The following is a 19,488-nucleotide window of genomic DNA, read 5'->3' on the forward strand; positions in this document are numbered from 1 at the left end:
TTGTTAAACGGTCAAATCATTGAGGATAATCAAGAACAAGAAATTTCATAGGGACTATTTTCTCAGTAAAAATGTAGTTCCAGTGAAACTGTTAAGATCTTTTTTTTTTTTTTTTTATTGCTGTGAGAACCCTTGCTGTTTATTAGGTAAGAGACAGATGTCACACGATCTGGGCAAATAAAACTTAAACTGTCTGAAGGGCTATATATGACTTGCAATATGTGTTGTTTGTTTTTTGCCATTTGGGTGAAATGATCCTTTAACCCACTGTGTATATACTTGAGATGAGTACAGAGATGTTCCAACTGGAAATTATAAAAGAGCAATTGCTGATACTAGTTTGTTTGTAATTTATACATAATTTTTTTGTGCCCTTTGTACCATGAAAAGAAAAAAATACACCACACAGCACAAATATTTCTGTTTATTTCTTTGCATAATAAGTAACATTTTAAATTTGTGTTGAATGATTATTGTACTTGATTCAATATAGTCTCTCTTGTTTTGCAAGTCTCTGTGGACACAAGTGTTCTTGTATCTTGGAATAAGTAGTAATGAAGCAGACTGCTCCACTAATGACATCCCTTGATTCTTGAAATAGTCAGTTTGAATTGAAAACAGTTGGTAACATCTCAGTCCATAAACAGATGTGTTTTAGATGTCAATGCCCAATGTTCCAGCAGATTAAACAGAGTAATGGATGTGTGTCACATTGTGAGTGAAATAAACTTTGGACCACTGTTGCATAACCACAATAATTTTATCATCACTCACAACATAATAAATTCTCATAGGGACAGTTAAAATTAGAACACATCTCAAACTCTGTTTTTCACTCCACAGGCCTCTTATCAAGCTGAGTATATCGTGGCGTAAAAATGGTGTGTTGGTGACCAGTGGCTTGAGCGACTTCAACCGCAGGCTGACCATCCTGAGTCCTGTGGTGAGCGATGCCGGCTACTACGAGTGTGAGGCCATTCTCCGCAGCAGCAGTGTGCCCTCAGTCAGTGCTGGGGCTTATCTGCATGTACTAGGTAAGAATTATTAGCTGAAATGAGTGTGCATGTTCTACTTGTATTATCACTTAGAACGTGTAGCAGGACTGATTGACATATTGCCTTAACCTGTAGGTGACAAAATCTTCCTTTTACTCTACTTTAGTATTTAAATTTCAACACCACAGACACTGCTGTGCTATCACCAAGTCATGGAGGTTTAATCAGCGACCGCATTGCAAGCGCTATTTGAGTACTTTTTTTTTTTTTTTTGAAGTGGTCCCCGAGGACAAAAACACATGCAAAAGTGAAAGCACAAACATTAAGGAAATGTGCTCCAAGCCCATCTCCAAAATAGGTTCATCGTTCCGTTTTTCCATGTTTTGTTATGATTAGGGCTGGGCAAGTTAGCCGTTATTCTCGCGTTATCGCATTAATTACAAATTAGCACCGACAATTATTTTATCTCACGTTAATGCAGTTTTTATTATTATCATTATTGTTGTGAAAGTCCGTTGCTCACTGGCTGTGAAAAGGCCCGCACGTACAAGTCGAACCATGAGTCACGGAAGGGGTGGGATGTTGATCAGCCTGCAAATCACCCACCCAAACAAGCAGTGGAGGGAGGCTTCAGCAGACTACATTGGATGCCGCGTGTGGGAGAAGTAGATAAACAAAAGCAAGACAAGCGAACAGTTAAATGCCAGCGTGAAGTGGACAGCTACACACTGAATGCTGATTAATATTGGGGAAGATGTCGATCTTAGAAACGTTCTTAAAATCGCAACGTAGTCGCTTGGCCCCGCGGGGTTGAAGTAAACGGCAGGCGCTCTAACCATGGCAAAGGCTTCTGTGCACACAGCTGTAGCCTGCTAACTTCAGTAAAAATTAGGCTATATACATAACTTTACCTGATAGGCCTTCATCTAGTTTTGCGGGAATGCTCTGCCATGTGAATTCATTTATTCATTTTAGCTGACGCTTTTATCCAAAGCGACTTACAATTGCTATACATGTCAGAGGTCGCACACCTCTGGAGCAACTAGGGTGTCTTGCTCAGGTACTCAATGGTGGATGTCTCACAGTTGGAATCAAACCCAGGTCTCCCACACCAAAGGCAAGCATCTTATCGGTGCCATCACCACCCCACTGAATTCCCTCCTGTTGAAGTCCTGATAAATAGGCTATTTACTAAACAGAAGTAGATTCTGGAAGAATGACTTTAAGTGCTACTGGAATTGATTAATATAAGTTTAAACACTAAAAGTAATATATTTTTCATTTCCCGCTTGAAAATTCTTGCTAACAAATAGCCTACATTCAGAAAACTATAGCTGGGACTTATTATCTGGAAAATACTATAGGGCCACAGCATAAAGCCTTACCAAGTTTAAATACCATGAAAAATTACTATTTTACACAGGTTTTCCTAAGTGTATGTCTCTATTTTTTCTAAAACAGCTCCGAGTTCAGCGGCTAATTTGAATACAAGCTATCATAGTTGTTTACATTAAAGTCTGGGTTATTACGGTTATAATGACATACAAACCATGTCTGCTGGCAAATACGAAACGATGCAGCAGCAGTGTGCACATACCGAAAGCTGCCGCCAGGACCTGACGGCCCGTAGGCGGACCGTTGGAGTGTTAAGAGGTGGCGATTAAAAATTTTAAATATTGCACAGCACTAGTTTTGATATTTGCAACACTCAACTCAGTCTTTTTGCTTTTGTCTTTTGTATAGTATGTGTTTTGATTCTTTGAATTAGAGATTTGGAGCACATGTCCTTAATGTCTGTGTTTTCATTTTCAGACTTTTTATTAGAACTTTTCATTATGCACAAGGTAAAGGGAATATTATTTTATCCATCTCAATGCATAATATGTGCTTCCAAATCAGCATAGCAACCTAATAAAAACAGTTCTTGCATTTAGCTACATATATCAGGAAACTGTGTGGCACTAAACTTAACATTTTGAAGTTGCAAGTTCAAACAAAAGAGCTGGTATGAAACTGATACATATTAATACTCTCAATATGTGAATCTAGCAAAGGTATAGCTGTGAAGGCATGAAGCATACAGGGGAAAGTGTTATTGATTTAAAAAGGAGAAAGATAATGGTTGGCCTCAAGAAACTGTTTAATATAACATTGCTTGAGTCACTTTCATTTCATCCCACTGAAACACTTTGATGTTTTCAAAGTTGTGATGTGATTCAAAGGACATGGTGTGATGAACATGTCTCTTGATACTGCTAACTGAGCCTTACCTTCTCCCTATAAGTTTGAAGGATACATTTAAAACCATTACAGAATACAAATGACTGATTTATTTAATCACTGTATAATCACATTATTTCCACACGCTACAAGTAGTTTGCCCCCATGAGAAATACAATTTAAAGCAAAACATATGATTACATTCTAGTGTTATAAATTATTGGCATTGTCGGTTATTTTTTTTAAGATCTCACAAAGTGTCATTAATGTACAGTACTTGACCTGTGAGCTGTGATTATTTTATCAGTTTGTTATCCAGTATTTCCTTTTCACACTGTCAGAACCACCGCAGTTTATTAAGGAACCAGAGAAACACATCACAGCTGAAATGGAGAAGGTGGTGGACATTCCATGTCAGGCACGAGGTGAGCTGTGTGTGTGTGGGTGTTCGGTGCATGTGCAGGTGTGTCTGTATAAATATGCGTGCATTTTAGTACAAGAATGTCAGATCTTAATCCCCGTCGGAATACTCAGAAATGTTTAACAATTGTTGAACAATAATTAATTGATTAAACACTTTTAAATTATACTGAAAAAATGCACTGAAAAGGGAAGCATGACTTGCTGTCTATAAACCCCACCCTCACTGACCCTCTGCAGGAGTGCCCCAGCCAGACATTGTATGGTACAAGGATGCTTTGCCCATCGACCCAGTGAAGACGCCAAGATACAGGGTGCTGGTGGGAGGCAGCCTGCAGGTCAACGGTCTCCTGCCTGATGACACTGGGATGTTCCAGTGTTTTGCCAGAAATTTGGCAGGAGAAGTTCAGACCAACACATACCTTGCTGTTACAAGTGAGTGCTCCAGCAGCTCTTCAGGAAACAATTTTTTTTCACAGATAACTACTGTTATTAAAATACAATGTGTTTTGTTAAAACACAGAATTCTCTTTTTTTCACAAAATACTTTTAAATCTTTACACAGCTCTCTCAAGGCCCTTGTCAGATTTAGAAAAGATCAGGTGTAATTGCTTTACATAAATGGAAAGCAATTCCCACCTGGAAGTACGGAGAGGAATAGGAGCAATTTAGTGCTTTAAATGGAATGGTAGAAAGTTGGTAACTTTTCATCTAGTACTAATACTTTGGTTTTAGTACGGTCTTATCCTTTGGGCTCTGGGCAGGCACCTTACCTCACTGATATCACCTATATGCTCGGTAGATTGGTACCAAGAGGGTGCTATCTATTGCTCCTCTGTAAAAGTTAGCAAGAACTTGGCACGGAAATGTTGCCTCCTTATGTTTCCTTAAGGAATACAGCCGGTTCTGAGCTTTCATCACCAGCTTGTTGTGAGATGTGAGAAGACCATGACAAGTTCTTTGTGATGCCAATTCCCAGGAACCTAAAGCTGTTCACCTGCGCCACCTCAGCTCCACTAATGTAGACAAGAGTTTTTGTCTTTGTGTACTTTTTCCTAAAATCAACACTCAGCTCTGTGTTTTTGCCAACATGGAACAGCAGGTTGTGCATCAATCAACAAGATTATGGATTTTTTTCCAATATGAAGTCTCATCGTTGTTTGAAATCCAGCCAGTGATGGTGGTGTCATCTGAAAACTTCACAACATTGTTCTCTGCATGTCTGGGGTTGTAGCCGTGGGTGTATAGCGTGAACAGGAGGTGGCTAAGCACACAGCCCTGGGGGGCTCCAGTGTTGAGCACTTAAGTGAAGGTGTGGCTGCCAATCCCAAATGTCTAGAGTATGTTTGTGAGGTTTGCGAGGTGAAGTCCAATATCCAGTTGCAGAGTGTGGTCCTGATGCTGAGAGTGCTAAGTTTCCCAACCAGTTTGATGGGGAAGATTGTGTTAAATACCAAGAAGAAATTCACAAACACATAGGTGTTGTTTTTCCCGAGGTGTATGAATACGGAGTGGAGGGCAGTGGAGATGGCATCCTCTGTGGATCTGTTGGTTTTGAAAGCAAACTGGTGAGGGTCCAGGCTGGCTGGGATGTTCTTTATGTGCTGCAGAACCAGTTTCTTAAAGCACTTCATCAGAATGGGGGGTAGTCGTTCAGACTAGATGCTGCAGACTCTTTTGGTACAGGGGTGATCGTGGCTGTCTTGAAGCAGGTGGGCACACTCTCTTGTGACAGTGATATGTTAGAAATGTCAGTAATAATATCAACTAGTTGATTGGCATATGTTTTCAGTACAGGCCAAACAGCTTTCTTCATAGTTACTCTCAGCAGGACTCTTCTCATAACTGCTGAGGATACTGACAGAGGCCGGTCCTCTGGAGGGGGAGTAGACTTTAAAGCTGACTCTTTGTTGAGGAGATCAAAACGAGCATAAAATGAACATCTGCCAATCCGTGCACCGCAGAGGTGCTGTAGCCTCATCTGTCCACACTTTGGCTGCTTTCACTCTTGGTTCCCTGCTCGCTTTCCTTTCTTCCTAGTTTGGTCACACCGACTGTGGTGACGTTTGGTCCGACTGGTCTGGTTGTCTGGATGGGAGATGCCATGAGCAGTGATCATCTCATGTCCACTGCACTCAGACTGATGTCTGCACTTCCTTTTACAATGTTGATGAGTGTATTTCCTAATCATAAGTAATCATAATCGTATGTGTTTCAGTAATAAAGGCGAAAAAAATAACAAATTGAAACAAAAGTGTAGAAAAGTTTAAGAGAGCTGCTGGCTGCCGCATCTGCATACGCTTATATGTTGGTGATTATGGTGCAGGAACAAAATAGAAATATATAAGACATCTTTGCTTTTTCTCAGTAATTTAGAACTGTGTTATAAATCGCGGTGCTTTCTTATATAAACTGATAATTAGGCATACACTGATTAAGTTTACCTTACTGCAAAAAAAGATTCAACCATAATACCACGTTTCCTGCCTAACTCTTGTCACCTGAATCGCTGTGAACTGAGCATGTGGCTCTGCTGGATATTTGAAAATCACTGATAATTTTACTCTCGCTGTGCATCTGTTTGTCAAGTTTCTGACATCTAATTTTCTTCACTTTGTCTCAGCTCCTGCTCACTTTGTCTCAGCTCCTGCTGCCTTCACTCCACGCTGCACCACATTATCAGAATTCATTATATTCTCTCTTGCTATCTCCCTCTCTTCCTCTCCCCAAAACAGTCTCTCCTTTTTTTCCACACATTCATGTCCTCGCTTCTTCTATTCTACTCCCTGTGACAAGAGATCAGCAATGCTCCTATGACAAACTCCCTATTCCCCCTTTTCTCTGAGGAGTGATACAGTTATCTGTCATCCTATAAAAGCTTTGATTTATTGCATATCACAAATGGGGATTTTAGCTATCTACATATTGCCTTCTCTTTCTGTCTATGCTTCTCCCTAAATCATTTTCCTTCCTCCTCTTTCTATATCCGCTATCTCAGTGGGTGCAAAAAATAGACCGGTAGCAGACAGTTGTGGTACCAAGGTGAAGGCTGTGTCAATCCACAAAGAATCAGTGGGACAAAGCATAGACTAAACATTGAGATGCAGCAGGCTGGTGCGTACAAAAATTATGTTTGAAGATGGGTTTTGCCACACACAGTTATTCTCTCACTACTATAGCCCTCTTACCTTCTCTCTTTACTGTACTGAGCTCTCTCTTTATTCTGTTTGTGTGTCTCCCCTCAGGCATTGCCCCGAATATCACAGCCGGACCCTCTGACAGCACTGTGATCGACGGCATGTCAGTCATCCTGCACTGCGAGACCTCTGGAGCTCCAAGACCTGCTATCACCTGGCAGAAAGGTCTCTATTGCACACATACACACACACCCAGGGATTATGATGTCTGTTATCTATTACGCATGGGATCATAGTTTGCCATATCTTAACAAATAAAGCCTGATTAGATTCCTTTACCAGGATTTAATCTGCACCGGGCTTTTCATATTTAGATCTCAATGGCAGTGCAGGAAAACACTATCCTTGTTTTTCCTTATGATCCCGGTACTCTCCTATTCTGTCTCTGAATGCCTGATATTTTTCTCTCCACTTCCACTCTATCTAGCTTTTTCTCTATTTATGGATCTGCTTTCTCTTCTGTTTCTGCCTCTTTGTACACTTAAGGTGAGCGTGTGTTGGCCAGTGGTTCAGTCCAGCTGCCCAGGTTCACCCTGCTAGAGTCAGGCAGCCTGCTCATCTCCCCCTCACACATCTCAGATGCTGGGACCTACACTTGCATGGCGAGCAACTCCAGGGGCATCGATGAGGCATCCGCAGACCTTGTGGTCTGGGGTGAGTGTGCAGGGTTAGATGGACATCGAACATTCTTCATATCCTTTTAAAAACACACATACCTGATGTTGTGTGTTGTAAATGCCCAAGCAATCCTTCACATTCATTCCTATTTTTTTTAAGGCATTTCTGTTTGGCAGAGGTTGGGAAACGAGGCAGCACCGTATAACAATAAAGTCACACTCAATTCCGTCAGATACAAAAGCACTCTTCTTTGGAAGTTTGGAGTTATCATCAAGGTGTTTTCTGCAAGACATCAAGAAACAAAATACAAAACACCAGCATGCCATTTCAAATGAAATGAGTTTTCTGAGATGTGTTTGTCATGTTTTTTCTACTATTGTTCTTCTCAGGAAGGACATTTTGTAGGCTGTTTTCTCCTCCCTTATTTTCCTCATCTCTCTCTCACGGTCTTCTTTTTCACCACAGCTCGCACCCGGATTACCACCCCCCCACAGGACCAGAGTGTTATCAAAGGAACTAAAGCCATTATGACCTGTGGAGTCACACATGACCCCAGTGTAACTGTCAGGTAAGGGTTCATTCACAAACATAGAAGTAATAATTAATTATTTTAATATATGTATATAGCATTATTTATATAGTATTATTTAAATTGTGCTTTGCTAAAACAATAAAATAACAATAAAAGACAAAGTAGTAGACATAAAGTACAGACACAATGCAAGAGTAAAAGGGAAGTCAAAACAGGTAGGTCTAGAGCTGCTTTTCAAAACATGAGGCTGGTATTATCCTATGTTTTTCTTTGGTCAACAATTGAAAAGATCCAATTTTACAATGTGTTATCCTGTCTCTCAGTAATTTGTGGTTTCATGTTAAAAAACGGCTCAGTAATTTCCTAAAACAGCAGGGCACTGTAGTGTAAATCATGCATTTGTTGAGGACTATTTTTAGGCATGTATTAACACATTTGCAAGTGATATACTGATGTTTGCTAAGACAGGTGAAAAGTGATTTACCAAAATGTAGATTTCATTTGCACACCTTTTGTGCTGCTGCTATGCTCCAGTTCCTTGCAGGAATGGTAGCGGTTTAACTGAATGCCCACAAACACAGAAATACATGCTCACACACTGTGTACAAATGCAGACACCTACGAATGTTAAACATGTTTGTCGACCACCGATGTGCAGGTATATAATTACACGAAAGTCGTTGTCCAAACCAGTGCAACACAAAACAGATGTTTTACTGAACTCCAAGCTTGTATCTGTAGCGATCATTAGACCATTCTGTCCCTTTCTATTCAGAAGAGAACGCTACATCTGAAGCTACGTTTGAGCTGTGCGGTTTTGATGAGTGTTTGATATGTAGCTGTCAGCCGCAATGATATGCATGCAGGGAGGCTCTGATGGCGAGTTTGAAGAGACAGAGGGGAGAAAGATGAAATAACTCACTAATAACATATTCTTCTCGGATTGTGGTGGAATAAAAGACAACCAAAACATCTGTTTACTCATTGCTTTACTGTCAAAAAGAGTTAACCTACCATCTAAAGATGTGTGCGTCATAGTTCACATTGCAGCAGATGTAAATTAAATGATGTTAGTCAGGTTTGGGAAATCTGGTTGAAACATTTTTGATGGACAGAAATGCTGATTTGAGAATGTGCTTCAACGTACAGTATGAGTGCCATTGACACTGTCAGCATTATCGAACAGCAGCTATACATTTAGAAGCACAGAGACACCCAGCTGCTGGTCATTCTCCACTTGAGATGTTATACATGAGAAGCAGTTTTTGTTAAAAAACAAAACAAACATAATGTCTCTGGCCACAGCTAATGCTGGGTTGCCTGTACTTGTATGTCTCGGGAACACACTATCTCAGGAACGCCTTGAGGGAATTTCTTCCAATTTGGCACAAAGACACAAGGATGAATTTGGTGGTCAAGGTCATTGTGACCTCAATAACACATGTTTTTTTTGCCATAACTCAAGAGTTGATGCAGTAATGCGGTGACAACATTTCACACAGATGTTAAATTTTTACCCAAGAGGTCAAAGGTACATTTCACAGTGACATCATAATGTCCTGGAAAAACAGTGTTGTGGCCATTTTTCAACACCATTTTTTGTGACCATATTTCACAGTTGGTTTGACACTGAATAGGTGATACTTTTGACTCAAAGGTAAAAGGTCCTGGTTACCTCAAAATAGATTTTTAGCCATTGTTTAAGAATGAATTGGGAGATTCCAGATTTCACACACATGTTGACAGGGACGACCCAGTGAGTAAATAATAATTACCACAGAACGGGCTTCCCTCCATCCTGTCTATTCTGGCTTTTACTTCTTGTTTCATTCTGGATTTTAAGCGTCATCTGAATCATGTGACTGCAAACAATATATTGGAGTTAATCGTGATTCTGTGCCTTGATTAATAATTAATAAGGTTAAAGGTACCTTCAGAGTGAACAAAAAGCACATTTTGCATATAATTATTCTTGCTGTTTTGCCTAATTCTGAAAATGTTATGATTAATTTTGTCATGATAACATTTTAGATTTGAGAATTGCAGACTCTGGCTCAACTCCCTAGGACTACTTTCTGTGTTTCCCTTTGTTAGAACTCAAAGTGTTTGAGATGTTTCAGGTGTAATTTAAGTTTTATAGAAAATTGTAATAGGCTTGCACTCCTTGCCCTGTTTGACATTATTGTTGCCTGACTACATATTTCCCAAATCTCTAAAGCGAAGATGGTGAATAATTCTGGATAGTGACTAATAGTAATAATTAACATGTTAATAAGACATGTTAATTGACATGATGGCTTTGTGTTCCAGGCATGTCTGGGAAAAAGAGGGCTCTGTGATTAACGTCCAGTCCATCGCCCGCATGCGACTTGATGCAGATGGCACCCTCCACATCTCGCAAACCTGGTCAGGTGACATAGGCACGTACACATGCAGAGTCACGTCCGTTGGTGGTAATGACTCCCGCAGTGCACACCTCCGTGTCAGGTAAGCACCTCTGTCTTCATCACGGGCCTGGCTTTCTATTTTCTTCTTTTTCTCTCACATTCCTTTTCTTCGAGTATTCTGCAGTGCAAAGAACCTGTAAGGAACGTGTTCTTTGAAGCATGACGTGTACACACAGACACGCACATACATGTACACACTCAGACGCATGCCAGAGCCAGACACGTGCACGCTTACCTTCGCTAACCTTTCCCTGCCAATCTGCCTGTTCCTATTAACGCCTCTGACTCATTTTCACTTAAATGACACTTTCTCTTCCTCACCTCCCCTGTCCTCATTCTCACCCGACACACTTCAAGCCCCAGGGGACCACCCCTCCATTCCCTATCTGTGAGACTACAAACACAGACACACTCGTAGTCACACAAACACTTTTGTATTGTCTCTTTCTCCAAAACTTGCCTGCTAGTGTTGTTCTATGGCACACAGTGTATCACTGTGGCAAGGGTAAATTCAAAATGAAACAGACATCTACATTTCTGTTTGCCAAACTGATGGACTGTTTGTGTCTTTCTTTGTCCCCCTATTGGCAGTCTCGTTTGACTGACTATCTGTATCGGTTCATTGCAATAAGCTTTATCTACCAATCTGTCTGTGCTTATCTGAATTTATGGCTGAATGAATTAATGATCCCCAGCTTTGGCCTCATTTATTCATGTCTTTGTCTGTGCATTTTCTTCCTATCTGTCTCCTTATGCCTTTCAATCTATTTCCTCCCTCTGGAGATATCGATCTTGTCTTGTTTGCCTGTGTGTCCATCTTGACAAGGAACCATCTTTGCTGTCTTTTCTTGCCACATTTCATCACCTGTCTAACTGATCTCTCTGTTATGAAACATTCAGCTTTGCTTCAGATTTGCACGAGAAATGTTCAGAGACCGAAATGCTCCGTAACTCTCTGTCCATGAGGATTTGCTGTGATAGGAGAGATTATTTTATTTATCGAAGTTGTCCTGATGTTCCCTGCAGGCAGCTGCCCCATGCCCCAGAGAACCCTACAGCGGTGCTGAGCACATCTGAGAAAAGAGCCATTGACCTTGCCTGGGCCAAGCCTTTTGATGGCAACAGTCCCCTCATACGCTACATCCTGGAGGTTTCTGAGAATAGTAAGTCACATAATAGCCAGTCTTTTCCAGTCATTCATCCATCCATAGCATCCTCCTCTACTTTGTGTGCCTTTGTGTCAGTTAACACAACTTTAACATCTATAAATTATTTATAATGAGTTGGGTTTTGGGGAGAGGGAACTTGGCTCTTGGGACAACATTGCAGCACTGAGTGAAAAAAACGGTAAATGTTGCTTGTTTAGATTTTTTACTTCGAGGCCTTCTATGATGTCAATGTTGTTGTTTTTTCCCCCAAAGAGCTTAAGTGCAAAGCAAATACAGCAAAGAACTTGAAAAGGAATTTAAAAGCATGATCAATAAGGCTAATTATGAATGTCCATCTTCGCCTTTAATCTCAAGTTCGATGGGTAAACTACACTACAGCTTATCACTTTAAAGCTCTGCATGTAAGAAACATGTTCAACTTAAGGAGACAGACTGTAGACATATGTCCATATGACTTTTTTATTTAATGAATTTCATCTGCCATAATAAAATGCTTGCAGGCAAGAAAGCAAAACCCCTTCTGAATAGTAATGAAATTGCTAGAAATGTTAGCTGTCTTTTATACAAAAAATGTCAAATTATATGGATGTTAAGATGAATGGTTAACATAGCAATGAGTGAAATGTGTGTACCTGTAAAACAAGATGTAAACCTTGTTTTTCTTTGTTATAGATGCTCCCTGGGCCATCCTGCTGGCCAATATTGAGCCAGAGTCCACAGCAGTGACAGTCAATGGCTTGATCCCGGCGCGCTCCTATCAGTTCCGCCTCTGTGCTGTTAATGATGTTGGGAAGGGGCAGTTCAGCAAGGAGACAGACCGGTGAGCTAAAGCCAGATTATATATATATTCCTACCACTCCACATCAACACTAAAACAGCTTAATATCCTTTTTATACAGGTTATACATAATACAGAAATATAGTAAACTTTCCTTTGTAGGAAGCTATATTTTTCCAATATAATTATGGATTGTTTTTAGGGGGGTAAGCTTTATATCCATTCTTTTGGTTTAAAATCCATCAAAACAATCCCATATGGTAGGATGATTTATTAGCACACCATTTAATTAGCAAAAGCAGTGAGAAATCTTAGAAATGTCTAAAAACGAGAATCACCTGCAGAACTTTGTGGCAGTTCGTAAATAGTATGTTGTGCTCATGAAATACAGTACATTTCCCAGACAACCAGTTTGACTGATCCCTTCAGTCAAAGTCACTACATGTGTAAGCCTTCCAAAGCGGATACACACAAACATGCGCAATCATATGTAAACAAACATTCACAAACACAAAAGAAGGGGCTGAATAGCCCAGGCTTCACATTTGTCAGATGTGATATTAAGGGTGGGCACTGTGCTTAATTTGGGGAGCAAAAGCACACAAGGAATGGTTAGGGTTTTTAACAAACGCAAGCAGAAATACAGTTAAGAGACAAAGAAGAGAGAGAAAAAGAAGGTTTGTAGTAAGTGCTTCAATAAAATCCTGTTCCTCACTGTCCTTTCTCTTCATATCTCTGCATGTGTGCATGTGTCATTGTGCGTGTTGGTACTGCAGTGTCTCTCTCCCAGAGGAGCCCCCCAGTGCCCCTCCTCAAAACGTCATTGCTAGCGGCCGGACCAACCAGTCCATCATGATCCAGTGGCAGCCTCCACCGGAAAGCCACCAGAATGGCATCCTTAGGGGCTACACCGTCCGGTAAGTTCCCTGTTCATACCCCTCCAGTGACTTTTCATTTTAAAGTTTGGAACTTACAAGCATACAGTCAGTTCAGCATGAGGTTCACCCTCGTGTCATGTTAGACTCAAAACAGCTCTTGTAATACAGGAATGTAAAGATCTAAATGTTGGAAGGAAGATACAGTAGGAAAGGCTGTGCTCATTCGCTTTCCATCGCTGTGTTATTTTTAGTTGATTGATTTAATTTTTTATTTGTGACATTTGGAACTGCACTTTCTGTTTGAACAAATGTTGGAACTGTAAAAGACATTGTGAAAGAAACCCTCTTATGTACACTGTCACATACTAAAATACCTTCCAAAATGTTCTTGATCCATTTAGTACTTTTTTAACTTAATTTCCCGTCCTGTGGTAAGCCTGCTGGAATTAAGTCACGCGACGTCATGTTTCACGAATCAGTGTCAGTTAACACTGCATTACAATTGTTATTTAGTTTGAGAGAACACTAAAATTTAATGACTGGTTTGACTTTGAAAAACTTTAGCAAGTAATATAGGCTGAGTCAGCAATATGCAAAACTGACTGTAAATTCTGTAAACATGTAATTAGTTTGGTTTTCTGTCAGACTTTTTATTCATTACATCCAAATGAAACAGCAGGTGTTTTCCAGACAGCAGTCAGTGCTGTCACTGGTTTTTAATTTCTTGTTTGCTGGTGCTTTATCTCCCTCTAGCAGGGATCATAGTGTACTGCAAGCCTTCAAGGCAGTGAACCATCTACAATATCAAATTTAGGGGGCAAACAATACAGCAAACAGAGGTTTCTAATGGTTTTAATTCATGGCAAAGTGCAGAATTCAAAGTCCATGTATGTGCATATCAGGTACCGTCTGACTGGGCTGCCTGTGGACTACCAGATGAAGAACATTTCCAGTCCAGATGTGACCAACCTGCTCCTGGAGGACCTCATTATCTGGACAAACTATGAGATTGAGGTGGCCGCCTACAATGGGGCGGGTTTGGGCACTTTCAGCCATAAAGTCACTGAGTGGACTCTGCAGGGAGGTGAGCACTCAAATGATCAATATTATTGATTCAAGACCAAAGCTGATATGCTGAATATTTTCTTTCTTAATTATTGAATGTGTCATTTTCAATGAGTCTGCATTTATATGTGATGATTTTGAGCAAGCTGCTCTTTTAAGTATGATGATTATTCATGAGTAATAAGGCTGGAATGCAACATCCTGCAAGTGCAGTGTTATTATACATTAACAAAAATTATTCTAGTTAGCATAAAGTTTATTTTTATCTCTAACTTAAATCATCAGTAGATGAAAAGCTAGTGCTGACTCATGTTCAACTGCGTTAGTATTAACTCTTGTTTGTAAGGACCACACAAAGGTGTTACATCCTCTGAAATTCATAAGCAGCTCAAACAGTCACACATAAACCCGCAGAGAGGCCTGGTATTAGGTGTAAGTGTCATCAGAAAGAGAGTGATGGCAGTATCTGCCCTGACCTGTGCAGCAGCGATCAATACTGACATCAAAATAGATGCAGGAAGACTTCCAGCAGTCAACAGAAACATGCTCTCACACCTTTGTTTTTTGTCTTTCCACTTGTCCTTTTTTTCTTCCCTTTCTTCCCCTCTGTCTCCCTTTTTCTTCCTCTCCTCATCTCTCCCAGTCCCCACCATCGCCCCCGGCAACGTGCAGGCCGAGGCGGTCAACTCGACAACTCTCCGTTTTACGTGGCTAGCCCCTAACCCTCAGTTCATCAACGGCATCAACCAGGGTTACAGGGTCAGTAGCTGCCGCAGTGCCTTCAACACAAGCCATCTCCATTGACAGAACTGTCAGAGCTGCATCTGTAGTATCACAAGTCCCGTGTAGCAATAGGGAGGGAACAGCCAAAGGGCAACATATATTGGGTGCCATCGGGAATGGTGGACTTTATTCACCCATTTGTCAGTCAGAGGTCATTCTCTTTATCTTTGCGACCATTTTTTGTATGTTTCATTGTGAAGCTGTGTGCACGCACTGATAAATGACTTCATTATTTTGTCATAGACTCTCGAATATAGTCCATCTCTCTTTCTCTTGTGTATACTTCATTGAAACAAATGTAGCCAACAGGGAATTGTAAAGCCACAAACATATGGCAGTTTTTATTTATTTTTTAATAAGCTTAATTATGCCATTGGCTTTTTTCCCCTTCCTTTTTGTCTGTCTGTTGAATAGCACTCCACAGGCCTTACTCAGCTGGGTTGAGGGGTTACTGTACAAACCCAATCTAAATTTGAAATACCAGATTTGTCTCTCCAGGGGAGAGACTTATGCGACAAAGAGAAACAAAAGGGAGCTGGAGAGAGTGAAAGGTGATAGAAAGTGAGCCAAAGGAAGACGTTCAGGGAAAGATGGACAAAGGCAGAGGGAGAAAGAGACAGTGAAGGCAGATATTCAAGCATCTATCCCTCTGACATCCTCTTGCCAACTCTTTACTTCCCTGGAAGCTCCTTCACTCTGGTAATTGGAAACAAACCCAGTAGTCTTACCATTGGGACTCATTACATAAGCACCTAATTGGTCGATCCAAGTCCAATTTGTAGGTGCTATATGGTCTGCAGTCAACATGCATGATGGGATGCTATTATGCCTCTTTTGAGCCTTAACTATCTCTTCCTCTATATTAGTGGAGCTATTCAGCCACCCCCACCCAAGTCAAAACTTCTTCGGGGCATCTCTCTAAATATATCTGGCAAAGCTATGATGCCAAATCACTGCTCAGAGTGGCTTGGGACTACCAGACAGAAACCCTACTGTTAGTTTTGTAAGAATAAATGTGTGAGGATTATTATACAAAAAGTGGTTAGCTGCTTTATTTTCGTCTGCCTGAGTACTTTTCATCACTCTCAATTTTTGTTTTTCTGTTTTAGCTGCTGGCCTGGGAGCCTGGCAAAGACGAAGAAGTTACTATGGTAACAGTGCGACCGAACTTCCAGGACAGTGTCCATGTGGGATATGTGACAGGTCTGAAGAAGTTCACAGAGTATCGCACCTCTGTGCTGTGTTTCACAACGCCCGGAGACGGCCCCCGCAGCCCGCCCAAAGCATTAAGGACACATGAGGACAGTAAGGGACTTTTCTTTCGCAGTGTTATCTCTCCTGTGGTGGCAAGAGGGCACGAGCGTCTCACAGTAACACATCCTCCGGGCAAAATCTATTATTCATGCAGAACGAAGTTGTAGAGTGCTAATGACTGAGTATATTCTGCATCCAGCAAGGATCATCATAATTGGGACTTAGTTCCCTTAGAGATTATTGGTTAAGCTTTAAAACCTCTTAATTAATTTTCCCCAACTTGTCATCAGTCAGTTTCTTCAACAGTTACCTTGTTTTGCTGATTTAGACTGCAAATGCTGTCACCCGTTAGTGGCTATGTCCAGTGTTCCAGCAGATCAGCAATTCATTTATACTGTATGCATAGTGTCTCATTTGCCCAGTGGCCTTGCTCATTATTCTTATTTTTCCCTTTCCAGCCCCCGGTGCTGTGGGTCACCTAAGTTTCACTGAGATCCTGGACACCTCACTCAAAGTCAGCTGGAGTGAACCCAGCGAGAAGAATGGAGTTCTCACAGGTACAGTCACTTCGCTCCTAAATTATACTTGTAGTAAGGCAAGAAAGGCAGCAAATAGCAGTTTTTTGTCAGAGATCAACTGAAAGAGGCCAATCACAGGAGGTGGCACTAAAGTGGTACTGAGACTGGAAGATATTGTCACTTTTTAATAACTACTTTTTCCTTATTTAGTGAACGCAGCACATGTAGCTCTTAAGATGGGTACACTTAGGACAGCTACATCATTGTTTGTTTATTTTATCTGATTATTTGTATGTCATTGACATACTACTGCATAGGCCCCATGAACCTATAGCACACCATTGCAGCAATGAGACAACTCTTGTCAGAAAATAATATAACGTCTTACATAAAACATTACATTGCAAACAAAGAACATTGTCTCCTCACCCAAGCTCTGCAAATAAAATCTGTCACAAAAAAGAAGAAGAAAGCAGAAATGCTTCTCATAAGGCTCTGCACTACTCTCTTTTTAAAACAATATGTTTGCAGTTTGGGTTTGTATAATACAGTAAGTCAACAAGCATTTCTTTATGTATAAACAACTATTTGTGCTGAGAGTCACAAATTACACTGTAACCCGTTTAGAAAAATAAATAGTAAATCAACCTTTAAAATAAAGATTTCTTCTCATTTTTTTAAGGGATATACACAGAAAATGTCCTAATTAAATAACTTTCAAGTGAGCAACTGTTACTTCTGTTCCAGTTTACATAATGCCCTTACTTAATCCTGTACAAACTTTGAGTAAATAACAAATGCCCACCAGTGGCATTAATATTCAAGTGTTTACAAAGCTTTGGATTTAGCAGCATATTGTGTTTTAAGTTAAGTGTTTTCCCAAAACATTTTAATGTGATGCACACTCCCAGGAGACAAACACTGGCATGCCATGTGAAATTATTGATTTGGCAAGAATTGCTGCCTAATGCCTTATGCAATCACATGAAAAGAGCTGCTGGCCAAGGAGCAAATTGCATTAACTTTGAGAGGGTAAGTGTGTGTGTGTGTGTGTGTGTGTGAGTGGGTGGATGATGCGTGTGTGCAGGGAGGTATAATCACAAGCTGATTTAATTTGCTATATTCAATTTTTGATGAAGTTAATTTAATATTTCTGTTAGCTTGCCCAGTAGCATGCTAGATGAGAGTTGCTACTGTAGTAAAACCGCTGTCAAACTTTCCTTGAGAGCATTATCTGTCTGTTGCTGTCAACCCATCTCTGCTGCTCTTCAGGTTACCGAATTTCATGGGAGGAGTACAACCGAACAAACACTAGAGTCACCCACTACCTGCCAAATGTCACCTTAGAGTACAGGGTCACTGGACTCACTGCTCTCACCACCTACACTATTGAAGTGGCAGGAATGACCTCCAAGGGCCAGGGCCAGCTGTCCTCCTCTACCATCTCCTCCGGTGTCCCGCCAGGTCAGTAACCAAAATATCAGTACAGATACTTAAAGGTGAGTACACCCAAATTACAAATATACCCCTAAGCCCTTGTGATATCAAGCCACACAGTTATTTTCTCAGGTTATGAGATGTCTGGCTCTCAGATATCTGCCTCCACCACAATATCTCATTTGATTGAGGATTCATTTGTGGTGCTCGCACAGCACTAAAACCTTGAATTTGAAAAAAACAACAATCTGGAGATCTTTTTCAGATTCAATATCCCAGTTACTCTGTCTGGATAATCCATTCATTATTTCCCACTGAAAGAGGTGCTTCAGAAATTTAGTATTGTACTGCCATTAAGCTGGGGGACTTGTGAGAGACTTGTAGTAAAGAATTATCAAAATCAGGGCAATTGAGACATAGTTCCTAGTATGGGTGAAGCGTCAAAAACACTGGATCCTACGTTTCCCATAATGCAAATCAATGGCATCTTTCATTAAAAACCCCTGCCTCCTAAATGCCCTCTTTCAAACTCCACTTCTCCAGTTTGTAATGCAGGTATAAGGGTTCATTTTCCTATAGCTGGGAACCTTTATTGAACCTTCCCTTCTTGCATATTAACTGTTTCACATTAAACTTGGTGAACACACTCTGTGTTGTCTGGCCCCAGACACAATGAAATTGGACCCCAGTCATCTCAGCAAAAAAAAAAGAGAAATGCCAATACACGTATCTGCAGCACATCCGCAAAATAATAGCTCCCACGAGAGCATTAAGGACAATTACAGTGTTTAATGATTTCATTTTTGCAAAATTGTGTAATAGAAACACAATGCCCACATCAATTACTAGAGCAACATTCAGAGCCTGTACGTCTGTGAAACCTGTGAAATGACAGGCTGTTATATTGAGAGCAGGCTTCAGAGCCGCAGTTATAGTCCCCAGAATGGTGATTACCCTCATTGTATATGTGTAAAGAGAACACCCATGTGCCTGCAACTGTACCGTAACAGCTATCTAAAAGCCACCTCAATAATCAGACATGCAAATGATTAAGAGGTGGTAATTTTACTACAGCACATATAATCTGCATTTCATTAGGGTTGAATACACCCGCATTTAAGCAATCTTGGAGAAATTGCTTAGAGTTCCCATGGGAATGATTATATCTTTTCAACAT

General features: G+C 40.6%; 1 protein-coding gene across 10 annotated transcripts in view; it reads left to right on the plus strand.

The window, feature by feature from the left end:
• sdk2b (sidekick cell adhesion molecule 2b) overlaps nucleotides 1-19,488 on the plus strand; it is a 266,687-nt gene that overhangs the window by 218,874 nt on the left and 28,325 nt on the right. For all 10 annotated transcript variants that reach the window (XR_006828236.1, XM_046069903.1, XM_046069906.1 and 7 more), the window contains 15 exons: nucleotides 844-1,034; nucleotides 3,557-3,640; nucleotides 3,876-4,070; nucleotides 6,881-6,997; nucleotides 7,319-7,486; nucleotides 7,916-8,018; nucleotides 10,293-10,469; nucleotides 11,456-11,592; nucleotides 12,271-12,418; nucleotides 13,153-13,293; nucleotides 14,157-14,338; nucleotides 14,963-15,078; nucleotides 16,212-16,407; nucleotides 16,815-16,913; nucleotides 18,147-18,338. Coding sequence is in view for 9 of the 10 variants with exons in the window: in XM_046069903.1 (XP_045925859.1) it covers nucleotides 844-1,034; nucleotides 3,557-3,640; nucleotides 3,876-4,070; nucleotides 6,881-6,997; nucleotides 7,319-7,486; nucleotides 7,916-8,018; nucleotides 10,293-10,469; nucleotides 11,456-11,592; nucleotides 12,271-12,418; nucleotides 13,153-13,293; nucleotides 14,157-14,338; nucleotides 14,963-15,078; nucleotides 16,212-16,407; nucleotides 16,815-16,913; nucleotides 18,147-18,338 (2,246 nt within the window). In the remaining variant the exon portion in view is untranslated. The remainder of the gene's footprint in view (nucleotides 1-843; nucleotides 1,035-3,556; nucleotides 3,641-3,875; nucleotides 4,071-6,880; nucleotides 6,998-7,318; nucleotides 7,487-7,915; nucleotides 8,019-10,292; nucleotides 10,470-11,455; nucleotides 11,593-12,270; nucleotides 12,419-13,152; nucleotides 13,294-14,156; nucleotides 14,339-14,962; nucleotides 15,079-16,211; nucleotides 16,408-16,814; nucleotides 16,914-18,146; nucleotides 18,339-19,488) is intronic.

This window comes from Micropterus dolomieu, linkage group LG14 (assembly GCF_021292245.1).
Source record: "Micropterus dolomieu isolate WLL.071019.BEF.003 ecotype Adirondacks linkage group LG14, ASM2129224v1, whole genome shotgun sequence".
Classification (NCBI taxonomy): domain Eukaryota; kingdom Metazoa; phylum Chordata; class Actinopteri; order Centrarchiformes; family Centrarchidae; genus Micropterus; species Micropterus dolomieu.